At 41.9% G+C, this 13,023-nt stretch overlaps 1 protein-coding gene across 1 annotated transcript in view; it reads right to left on the reverse strand.

The window, feature by feature from the left end:
• Window positions 1-13,023, reverse strand: part of CNTNAP2 (contactin associated protein 2) — a 1,144,465-nt gene that overhangs the window by 695,625 nt on the left and 435,817 nt on the right. Inside the window, exon 9 of the mRNA XM_065398395.1 lies at window positions 11,916-12,065. Coding sequence (XP_065254467.1) covers window positions 11,916-12,065 — 150 coding nt within the window. The remainder of the gene's footprint in view (window positions 1-11,915; window positions 12,066-13,023) is intronic.

Genomic DNA, 13,023 nt, shown 5'->3' on the forward strand with positions numbered 1-13,023 from the left:
GTCCGGCTACATAGATAAGATTCCATCCACAGTGCATTTTGTACACTCATACAGAAGCCAAGGAATTACTATAAGCCACAGACCAATGTCCCACAGGAAACTTGCCGTGTAGTCCATTCATCTAAAGCTTAGCTTGTCAGAAAAGAAAAGGGAAGTAGTGGACTGACAGATGCTCACTGCATATCTTTGCTATCACTGTAGGATTACCACTAGCACTAAAACTCTCCCATATATAAACCAGTGCAAAAAGAGGAGAAAATGCAAAAAGAATGTTTTATAACTGGAATTAAAAATAATGTCCCTAATCAAATCTTTCCTCTGGGCATTGGACAACTATCAGGTGCTTTGGTGCAAGCTTAAAAAGCCTTATGAAAGCTCCTTATCTCTAAAGGTGTAAACAATTTCTGTCAGGGTTAATGGACTCATTTTCACTTTGCAATTCACTTCCTCTTTTCTGCCCTTTCATTTTATGCACATAATTGGAAAACAACAAAGCAACATCATTCTCTAGAGACTTTGCAGGAAAGGGAAGCTTACTCCTTTCAATCCCCCAACCCCATGAAAAGAAAGGAAAGGGAATTAAGTGAGAATTATAGACTCTTAAAGGGAGACTGACTCAACTAATTAGCACCCACCCACCCCACCAAATACACACACACCTGAAAACACAACCTTTAACACAGCTTTCCTTAATTTATAGATTTGAATAAAACATAATTTATGTTTTTCCCTGGAGAATATCTCAGTATCTACGGAGAGACATTATCAGAGACGTACAGAGGAAGAGAGAAAGAGACAGACAGTATGTGCACTGAAAATGATTTACTCTTAGGCACAAAAAAAATCCTCTTATGACTCAGTGCAATATATCAAAACTAGAAAAGTTAGCAACGTGGTGCAGAAATCACAAACTCAGCTTCCAGACCATAGAGTAATACTGTTAGTACATGGATTTGATAAATTTTCATTTTGGTACCGAACGCAATGTTTTTAAGTCAGTCCATAACTTCATCAATTTCTGTGCAGCACTTATAGCTAAAGCACATTTCCTCTGAACCTCATCCTTGATGGAACCACCAGCACTGATGAAGCTTTCTAGGCACAAATAAGATGTTACCTGTTCTACAATTTAATCAGTGCTGCATTTCAACACTGTATCTACCTTGCACTGGGATATAATGGTGTAGAGAAGGTAGTGAATAGGAGTAGCCCATTCTGTGAAAACCCAGGGGGTTGCAGCAAATATTTCAGAATAAGGTGCCATGAACCAACTGTATCAAAAGAGAAGGGAAACTGATTTCAAATCAGGGAAGATGGGGTTTTCTTAGCCTCTTTAGGCAAGTCAGTCTAGGAACAGGAAAAATTAACTTCAAATCTGAGTAGTCCAAGTTCATTAGCTGTGGAAGGCAGTGGACTATGGTGGAATCACGGATTCCTGTTCCTAGTAGCCATCAGGCTATGACATGCCATTCCCATGAGCAGGATAGGGTGGATTGGACTAACAAGCCATTACCTCTGAAACTTACTTGTTATAGCAACAGTACAGCAAGCCACGATCACTCGTACCTATGCTACCATTACATTTTAGTTCTGTGAGCCTTTTTATCTATCAAGACAAGGTCTGATTTAAAATTCCATCATGTTGGATACACTTTTGTGAGTTAGGAAATTGTCATAATATTGGGAAATTCAAAGTATGTTTTTGTACTGGCAGCATCAGACCTTTAGCATATGTGTTACTCAAACTGAAGTCCCCCATAATCACACAGCTTTTTTTTCCTTACACATTATAGATAGCTGTGTAAGGAACTGGGCATTTGTTCTTTTCTGTGATTTGGTGGCCTGTAGCAGACACCAACTAATACCACATCTTGTGCTTTATCTTTTAGGACATTGATCCATAAGCATTCAAGATCATTTTCTTCCAAGTTATCAATGACTTGGAAACAGGTAATTCAATTTTTGATGTAGAGTGCTGCTCCCCATCCCCTTTTGTCCATTTGACCCTTTCTAAATAGGTCAAAACCAGTGATTTTAACATTCCAATCATGGGAATCATCCCACCAGGCTTCAGTAATACCAATTAGATTGATCATTTATTAGCACAAAATCAATTCCAATTGTTTGTTACCCAGGCTCCTAGCATTGGTGCATAGGCAATTAAAGAATTCCTTCTCTTCACCTCCTTTACTTTCTTGATTAAGTTATTAGTTTAACACCCTCCTGACTACTGTAGCTAGCCTGTCCCCAAGCAGATTAATCCCGCTCTGCTGAGGTAGAGGCCATCCAAACTACACGGCCCTATTCCCATAGAAGGTGGACCAATGTTCCACAAAACCAAAGCCTTACACCATTTACCTAGCCATCAGTGCTACTTCCAGAATCTTCAGTCTCTCTTCACTTGTGGGACAGGAAGGATTTCTGAGAAGATCACTTTGACATTCTTTTCCTTAAGCACATTTCTGTGTGGTAATCCCTGGCCATGTATTATCTGTGAGATCAGGGCCGGCCCCAGCATATCTGCCGCCCCAAGCAAAAAAAAAAAACACAAAAAACTGCGATCGCAATCGCGACCGGCAGGAGCAATTGGGGGGGGGGGGGGGGGAAACAACTGCGATCGGCGGCGGCAGTTCGGCAGCAGGTCCTTCGCTCCTAGAGGGAGTGAGGGACCTGCCGCCCCCAAATTGCGGCACATGCCGCCCCTCTCCCTTGGCCACCCCAAGCACCTGCTTGTTAAGCTGGTGCCTGGAGCCGGCCCTGTGTGAGATATCCTACAACACAGCGTCACTAGTGCTGCTGTGAACAATCACTAATGGATCCTTGTGCGTCGACTTCAAAAGCCTATCCAATCACAGAGTGACATCTCATGCCATCGCTCGAGGAAAATAGCCCACTATTCTAGTGTCTGCCCGTTCTTTGCAGAATGTTCTTTTGATTCTTCTGAGTATTGAATCCCCAACAAGTATAGTCTGTCTTCATTGGATAGTTGGAGATCTTTGTGGGCAAGTCTAATTTTCTTCGAAGTTGTGCTGAGCTGACATCCACATATAATGTCCTGTACATCTCTCTCTTCACTTGGGCCAGCTGGATCTTGAAAGGTAGCTGTTCACAGTTTCCCTGATGAAGACTTGATATCAATTGGAAACTCCTAGTTGTGTGGAATTCCTCCTGGTTCTTCTCTGTATGGTGGCCACAGCCGGCCCATCCTCATCTGTCTCCAGTCATGTAGAATGCCAACATGACCTCTTGCCTCTGGTGATTCTAAGCTGTCAGGCCTCATCTCAGACTTTCTCTGATTCCTTGGTGGCCAGATCCTTTCTTCCATGACCCTGGGAATACTGATGTGTTTCCCTAACCTGGCTATCTAGAAACTCCCCTCAGCTTCTCTAATTCTCAGTAGCATCTCTACTGGCCTCTACAATCCAAGAATCTTTTCCTCCAGCACAGTCACCAACTTGCTCTTCATAAACAGGAAATGCCTTCTTGCTTCAGGCAGAAAAGAAAACATGGCACCTCCATTGCAGGTCACCTCCACAGTTCCATTACCGGCCACCTTGAAATCACACAGAGCTGACCCTGGAAGGAAAGGCTCTTACACTCCTCCAAGCTCCCTCATTCTCCTGCTACCTGCCTCTGTTCTCAGCTCTTGAGTTTGCCTAGCAAGTGACTTTTCATACCAAGTCTCCCTGCTCAGCATAACTCACTTCTGCCAAATTAAGTGCAAGAATGTAATAAGAAAAGCCAAAGAGGAGTTTGAAGAACGGCTAGCCAAAAACTCCAAAGGTAATAACAAAATGTTTAAATACATCAGAAGCAGGAAGCCTGCTAAACAACCAGTGGGGCCCCTTGATGATCGAGATAGAAAAGGAGCACTTAAAGACGATAAAGTCATTGCGGAGAAACTAAATGGATTCTTTGCTTCAGTCTTCACGGCTGAGGATGTTAGGGAGATTCCCAAACCTGAGCCAGCTTTTGTAGGTGATAAATCTGAGGAACTGTCACAGATTGAAGTGGCACTAGAGGAGGTTTTGGAATTAATTGATAAACTTAACATTAACAAGTCACCGGGACCAGATGGCATTCACCCAAGAGTTCTGAAAGAACTCAAATGTGAAGTTGCAGAACTATTAACTAAGGTTTGTAACCTGTCCTTTAAATCGGCTTCTGTACCCAATGACTGGAAGTTAGCTAATGTAACACCAATATTTAAAAAGGGCTCTAGAGGTGATCCCGGCAATTACAGACCGGTAAGTCTAACATCAGTACCGGGCAAATTAGTCGAAACAATAGTTAAGAATAAAATTGTCAGACACATAGAAAAACAAACTGTTGAGCTAAAGTCAACATGGTTTCTGTAAAGGGAAATCGTGTCTTACTAATCTATTGGAGTTCTTTGAAGGGGTCAACAAACATGTGGACAAGGGGGATCCGGTGGACATAGTGTACTTAGATTTCCAGAAAGCCTTTGACAAGGTACCTCACCAAAGGCTCTTATGTAAATTAAGCTGTCATGGGATAAAAGGAAAGGTCCTTTCATGGATTGAGAACTGGTTAAAAGACAGGGAACAAAGGGTAGGAATTAATGGTAAATTCTCAGAATGGAGAGGGGTAACTAGTGGTGTTCCCCAAGGGTCAGTCCTCGGACCAATCCTATTCAACTTATTCATAAATGATCTAGAGAAAGGGGTAAACAGTGAGGTGGCAAAGTTTGCAGATGATACTAAACTACTCAAGATAGTTAAGACCAAAGCAGAATGTGATGAACTTCAAAAAGATCTCACAAAACTAAGTGATTGGGCAACAAAATGACAAATGAAATTTAATGTGGATAAATGTAAAGTAATGCACATTGGAAAAAATAACCCCAACTATACATATAATATGATGGGGGCTAATTTAGCTACAACAAGTCAGGAAAAAGATCTTGGAGTCATCGTGGATACGTCTCTGAAGATGTCCATGCAGTGTGCAGAGGCGGTCAAAAAAGCAAACAGGATGTTAGGAATCATTAAAAAGGGGATAGAGAATAAGACAGAGAATATATTATTGCCCTTATATAAATCGATGGTACGCCCACATCTTGAATACTGTGTACAGATGTGGTCTCCTAATCTCAAAAAAGATATACTGGCACTAGAAAAGGTTCAGAAAAGGGCAACTAAAATGATTAGGGGTTTAGAACAGGTCCCATATGAGGAGAGATTAAAGAGGCTAGGATTCTTCAGCTTGGAAAAGAGGAGACTAAGGGGGGAATATAATAGAGGTATATAAAATCATGAGTGATGTGGAGAAAGTGGATAAGGAAAAGTTATTTACTTATTCCCATAATACAAGAACTAGGGGTCACCAAATGAAATTAATAGGCAGCAGGTTTAAAACAAATACAAGGAAGTTCTTCTTCACGCAGCGCACAGTCAACTTGTGGAACTCCTTACCTGAGGAGATTGTGAAGGCTAGGACTATAACAGCGTTTAAAAGAGAACTGGATGAATTCATGGTAGTTAAGTCCATTAATGGCTATTAGCCAGGATGGGTAAGGAATGGTGTCCCTAGCCTCTGTTTGTCAGAGGATGGAGATGGATGGCAGGAGAGAGATCACTTGATCATTGCCTGTTAGGTCCACTCTCTCTGGGGCACTTGGCATTGGCCACTGTCAGTAGACAGGATACTGGGCTAGATGGACCTTTGGTCTGACCCGGTACGGCCGTTCTTATGTTCTTATGCCCCTCACCACCAGGGAGCAACCAACCACTCAGATTGCAAACAGTGGGGCTGATCAAAGATCCAAGTGTCAGAACCTCAGGGACTTTACCAATGCACCAACAAACAGACCTATCTCAGCTGCTTACTCAGGAAGCCACAGCAAACTATGCAGCCTGTACAGAGGGAGAGAGAAAACAAGCAAACAGAACATTCATTAAGTCCTGCTACCTCCAAACACAAAGTCCACAGCTACGCCTTCTGAAACTCTCCTGTTAGCTGCCTATATTCAGAGCTTTGCCTTAATATTAATTATGATACATTGTGTAAAACATTTTGGTGGCTGTGTAGTCTACCAAGGATAAACATTTCCATCCAAACTAAGGGCTAGATTGAAAATTTACTCTCAGCTTTATGGAAGGGGCAACACATAGTCACACCATCCCAGGAGCAGCTTCAAAAGGAATTTTGATTCAAAGGAGTGCCCGAGTCATGATTTTTCCAGAATTGCTATTTCACTCGAGAGGCTAGTGAAGAACCACTGCCAGATGGGGCAGGCCATTACCAGGGGCAGCATGCTACTCTCTTCATGTCCAGCCAAGAGACCAACCTATTGCAGCATTGCCTATACTTTGCTCCTTCTTGCCCTCATTACACCTCTTTGCCCGCAGAACTCAAGTAAGTATCATCCTCACAGAGTCTGCTTTCTCCCCACCCTCGGCACATGATTTGTGACTCAGCTAAGTCCTGTATAGCCATGCCCTTGCCCTCCTCTGTTGTCTGAGTAGCCGTATCAGAGTAGGGTGACCAGATAGCAAGTGTGAAAAATCAGGATGGGGGTGGGGGCAATAGGTGCCTCTATAAGAAAAAGCCCCTGTCACAGAGTGTGGGTGAGTCAGGGCCCTGCACTCCTCTTCCTGAGATTCACCGTGACTCTCAGCCAGTAAAACAGAAGGTTTATTAGATGACAGGAACACAGTCCCAAGCAGAGCGTGTAAGCAGGGCCGGTGCAAGGAAGTTTCGCGCCCTAGGCGAAACTTCCACCTTGCGCCCCCCGCCCCCAACCCTGCGGCAGCTCCCCCCCCCTGAAGTACCCCCCCCCCAGTGGCAGCTCCCCCCCTCTGCCCTGAGGCGCCCCCCCCCGCAGCAGCTCCCCCCACCCCAGGGAGCCGAGCGGCAGCTCCTCACCCCAGCTCACCTCTGCTCCACCTCCTCCCCGAGCATGCCGCCCCCGCTCTAATTCTCCTCCCCTCCCAGGCTTGCGGCGCCAAACAGCTGATTGGTGCCGCAAGCCTGGGAGGCGGGAGAAGTGGAGCAGCGACGGCATGCTCGGGGAGGGGGCGTAGCAGAGGTGAGCTGGGGTGGGGAGCCCTGCAGCAGCTCCCCCTCCCTGAGGAGCTCCCCACCCCCCCGGCCCAGGGAGCCATGCGGCAGCTCCTCACCCCAGCTCACCTCTGCTCCGCATCCTTCCCGAGCACGCTGCCCCCGCTGTAATTCTCCTCCTCTCCCAGGCTTGCGGCGCCAAACAGCTGATTGGCGCCACAAGCCTGGGAGGCGGGAGAAGTGGAGCGGCCGCTGCGCTGGGAGAGGGAGTCTGAGTCGCACATGTCAGTGCACCGCCGGCAGCCCAGCCCAGGAACGCTGTAAAAAAAAATTGGGGGCACTGCTTTTTGGTGACCCCAAATCTTGGCGTCCTAGGCAACCGCCTAGTTTGCCTTAATGGTAGCACCGGCCCTGCGTGTAGGTACAACCAGAACCCCTCAATCAAGTCCTTCTGCGGGATTTAGGGAGCTTAGACCCCAGCTTGGGGTTCCCTGCGTTGCACCACCCAGCCCAAACTGAAACTAAAAACTCCTCCAGCAGCTTTCTCCCCCCTCCCCTCTCCTTTGTTCAGTCTCCAGGGCAGAAGGTGTCACTTCTCCCAACCCCCCTCCTGGCTCAGGTTACAGCTCAGGTAGCTTCCTTCAAGGGAAGTCCCCCATCCCCAATGCAACTTCCCTGCAACATTCCCAGGTCAAATCCGCCCCGCTCCCTGCTCCGTCACAGCCCCAAATATCGGGACTGTCCCTATAAAATCGGGACATCTGGTCACCCTATGTCAGAGTGAATCATCAATAAGCCTGAAATCAGAATTTAAATAAGTAAAACTGAAGACGTTCATAGATACTACTGAGAATGAGAACCTGGTGAAATTCACTTTTCTTTTATTTTGCCTGAAAACTGTTGCCATTTCATTTCATATGATTGTGTCCTTTCCCTCACCCGAATTTTAATTAATTACCAATTTTAACCAAAATATCTATTTTCCTATCAACAACGCACCCTTGGTATGTTTTCAATGCAAAAGCTATTTTCACTAAATATGAATGTGCATTTTCAATGTGAATTTTCAAGGAAAAGAATTCCATAGGAAAATATAGTGCAATACTACTGATGACAGTATAACTTGATAGTAATACTCACAAAAATAGAGTCAATCTGGTGGGTGAATTACTGTATTATTTAATTACTTTGCTATTAATTCTACAATTTATATTTGCAAAAATGTTTTATTCCTGTGCTGAAAAAAAGAGATCTTTAAAATCTTGCTAAACAAAGAGAACAGCTATCCCAACCTCTGTGTTTGTTATAGTAATGCCTTAAAAAAAAAAAAAAAAAAAAAGACTTGTTCTGAAATCCCACTGGGGAAAGCTTGAATACATGAGATGTGACATTTTTTTAGCTTTTTCAAGGATAAGGTAGGAAAAGTATAATTAGGACAGCATTTGTTATCAGAGACTTCTAGAAAAGTTTTACAATCCTTGTAATAACAGTCTCGATGTGCCAAATTATCTTTGGGAGATTTAAATATCAGTCTATTAACTCCATGCATTTTTCCTCCTCCTCTTTTTTCTTCCCCCATAGATCATAAAGGACATATCAGTTCAAATGACAATAGCATATGAATATGATGTGCATGTCACATAGCATCTGGCCAACTGGCAATTCTGGTAGCAGGATCAACCTGACAAAAAAGTTTGGTCAATGACAAAAAAAAATAGTAAATATTAACTAGTCTTAGGGAGAGAAAGCTGTTGGAGAACTGATGCTGTAGAAGTCAAAGTGTCCAGAAAGAAAGTGCATTTGGAGGTGAAAAGTTGTCAAGGGAGATTCTCTACACCTCCAAGGCACATTTTAACACTGGGGTGGGCAGAGGCGGTGTTGGTGTTCATATAACCAGAGCTGGTCATCTGATTTGCAGATTTGTGATAGTATCCCTGGAAAATAATTTCCAAAGTCTCAATAGAATACCTATAACTGTTGTACTCAGTTCTCCAGCAAGGCACTTATATACCGACCGACCGAATGCCTTCCTTTAAACATTTAAAACATCTTTAGCTGTCACCCAGATAATGATTTTGGCTGGTAATCCATCAGTGAATAACAAACATTTTCTATGCCCTTGAATTTGGGGGAGAATTAAATTATCCCTTTGCTGACTAACTGGCCATGAGTATTCTGCAGAGGAAAAAAAAAGATACGTACTTGGCACATTGTGGTCAGATCTTGCTCCTGCTAAAGTGAATGGCAAAACTTTCTGACTTCAGTGGAAATGGAACAATTATTGAACAGTGCAAAAAGACAATACAAGTTTCACTTTCCTCAACTCTTCTCACCCTTACTGCCCACAAAACACACACAACTAAAGACCAGAAAACTAATGTAGAAAAAAAGTAGAGGGGAGTACCTCCATAGAAAGGGAATAATACCCCTTGCTGTTTACAGAGGTTTGTGAACATATTGTCTAGATTTTCTAACATATTTATGCAAGAGATTGACTTTAAACTGTCAGTAATTTATAGTTGATATAAAGCAGAATTAGTGTTGAGAAAAGTTTAAACAGACATGTCCCGTAGGTGCAAAGCAGAAAGCAAGCTTGCTTTGGGTTCAAGACACCTGCCAGGACAATTAAAATGCAAAAGTGTGGTCTTGGAATGCAGGATGCTTATTTGGAAACAAATTTGGACACAAGGAATGCAAAATATACATTCTTTGGATACATCTTGAAAAGAACTTCAAGTTGTAAAAGAAGACACATACTGTTGATCCAAAGCAACAAGAACAATGCTGAACAGATCTGGGAAACATACAAAAGACAGTTGATGTGAGACTCCCATATCCTACAGAGGACTTTTTATGGGGGTGGGGAGGGATTCTGGAATTATAATGAACCTTTAATATCAAAATGATCACAGACGAAATAGGATGACATCAGATACTTGACAGTGAGTGGAAAGGGAAATGATATCTACCTTGAGACTACATGCTGTCTGTCTATCACAAGATCAAAGTCAAAGGGTCAGAGGATAAAAGACATGCCAGGGAGAAAGGATGCTGTCTCCAGAAATATAAAATATTGCTTATTCCATATAATGGCATGGTTTGTGCCTATCTAGATTAGCTTTTTCGGGATTTAACACAGAAGGGGTTAGGCATATTAGTTTTTTTATTTAATCTGATTTTTCTCTTTCTTCATAACTTGTTTTAGTGAGACCATCTAAGTCCCTAATTATTTTGAGGTAAAGTCACAGCAGTACGTTCTTGAATGGAAAACAATCTTTCAAAATATTGTGTGAGGCAGTTGGCTATGTTGGGGCTCTTTGTAGAGACAACACTGTAAGAAGCACCAGCTAGAAGTTGGGTGAAGTAGTAGAGACACAGGGAAAGATGGAGGACCACAAGGAGTTGCAGAGACAGGGTGAATGAACAATGGTTAACTTTTGTGACAGGTGAACTTTTATTATAAAAATTACCGGATTAAACTATGACAGGCATTAGCTGTCAAGAACTGCTTTTCATTATCATCACTACCATGAGGTTTCCCAGAAATTTGTGGCATAGATTATCAAGAGGATTAGATCTAGTCTTAATTAAGTGTGTATACGTTTTTGTAAGACTATTTAAACACTAATTTCCATATATATTTTTAACGATTTCACTGATGAAAGATAATGAAATGAGAATAATCTTGAAAGGATTTTTTGTTCTTTCAGCTTTGGGCACTAAAATCATAATCTCAGTAACGTTTCTATCCCTGGAATAACAGGAGCATATATAGTACTGTATATTTTTCCCCATTAGCTGTTCAGCTTGCAAGATTAAAATAGCCAGTTTAAAAACACAGCACATTTCTATTCAAAAACCCCTACAAAGTTATTTTATGCCCAGTGTCCTGATGTGCAAACTCACATTACCGTTGGATCAATCAGCTCTAAAATTCCATTGATCTCAGTGTTCGATCTCAATGGGAGATTTGCCTGAGTAAAGACTGCATGGGCAGGCCATTACTGAATGTGATAAAATAAGATAGCTGACGTACGCACAATTTATCTAAAACAATATATGATAATATATCTACAATGAAATAGGCTTTTTGAAATTAAAAACAAAATTCTATATTGTGGCTGACCCTTTGTGGATAACACAAGATGGTGTGGGAGAGCAAAAGAAGTTGCCTTTGCTCAGGGCTTTTAACAGTTGTAGTCTTAACCTTACTGGAGTACATGGATTGCTCCTGGTTCATAGTGTTAGTCAACCTAAAGCCTCAATTTCAAAAAACAGTCAAATACGTGCTGAAGTCCATCCATATTAAACACAGTCTTGACTCTAAGCATGCACTTAAGTACCATTGGAGTCGATGGAATGTAAGCACATGCTTAAAGTTAAACACCTGGTTAAGTCTTGTCCTAAATAAGAATGTATTCCTGAATCGTGGCTCAAAAGAGGAAGAGACAGGTCCATACTCCCAACTCCATACCAGCTAGTAAAACTGGTTCCACATCGTGGAGAGCGTATGATATACCTTTTCAGAACGTGGCATCACGGAGCTCCCAATAAGATGCAACCAGCTCTGCGCCACCCTTACTACAGGGTTCTGCCTCTGTGCCAAACTTTCACCAACAGATTTTAAGCTGCAAAAAGTGGATTTGGGAATGTGCTCCTCAGAAAGTAGGGTAAAGCATCTCATGTAGTATCAGGAACTGCCATGCATGGGGGAAAGAACGGCTAATAAAACAGTTGATTTTTTTTGGCAGTCATCACCTAAGCCATTTGTATAAGATCCAAAATACTAACACTCTGTGAGGACTGAGTTTCACCCTAACATCCACATTGATCTATTGTATAGAACACAAAAGGACAGCACTAAGCAGATATGCTAGTACTGTAGTTTTTACCTCCAAAGAAATATTTCTCTCCAGTTTTAACTTGCAGAGGACTGTTTGTTCGAACTGCTGAGGCTTCATCTCCATCAATGGTGAGGACAGCAAAGTTTTCCTTAGCTAGAAACCGGATTTCATGCCATTGCCCATCGTTGAGTCCCGAGCCTGGAAGGAAAAGAAAGGGTGGAACCTTCTTCAGTTCATTATTTACTTATTTAAATATGTTTTCTGCATCAATTCTAAGCACCAGGCACATGACACAAGTTTTGTACAAGGACCTAGTGTGGATTCGGACATCTACACATTCTTGTAAAAGTAAATATGAAATCAATCATTATCATGAATGCAACTTTGGGACTGCTTATTCATCATACAATAGTATATGTTTGCTTTAAAGCAAACACATCATTTCACTCATCAAAAAGCCATATTCTATGTTTAACTGGCAAAGGAATATCCTTTACTGTATCTACAACCAAACTCAAAAGAATGAAATATTTCTATGTCTATTTAATTATAATAGGTATCAAAACAGAGGACATATATCTTTGATTCTTGCCTCTAATGAGTGTTTGATACCTCCAACACAAGGGGAAGGAAAATGAGAAAAGGAGAAGAAGAAAGGCTTAAAGGGAAACCTTATTCAAAAACAAATCCTATAAATATAAAATGGTGTTGGAAATAGAAAATAAAGACAATTATCATAGAGCCATTGCAAAACAACCAACCACCCAAACCCTTAAGCTTAGCTAAGCAGTAGCCTCTATCTGCTGGTAGAAATGAAGAGGACTTATCTACTTAGTCTTTCAGCTTCCTCTATAGGGAGCTGATATAAAAGTTTTGTGCCTGGTACCCATCTGCTGGTATGAGGTCATGTTACTCGACTGTATGGACTGGTATTTTAGGATAATGAGATTGTTCATTGAATTAATCAGTACTTTTCATTATGATCATTTCTGTACACATAAGCAATATCATGTCTGTTAATCAGCATGCTATCTAATGAAACCTAATTCCAAATATTTTCTTTTTGACATTTCGAATGCACCATATCACGTATCACAAACAACATATTCTTTATTCAGACTCAGTTACTGAATCACATTAACAGTACATGACAGAA

This window comes from Emys orbicularis, chromosome 2 (genome assembly GCF_028017835.1).
Source record: "Emys orbicularis isolate rEmyOrb1 chromosome 2, rEmyOrb1.hap1, whole genome shotgun sequence".
NCBI classification, from domain to species: Eukaryota; Metazoa; Chordata; order Testudines; family Emydidae; genus Emys; species Emys orbicularis.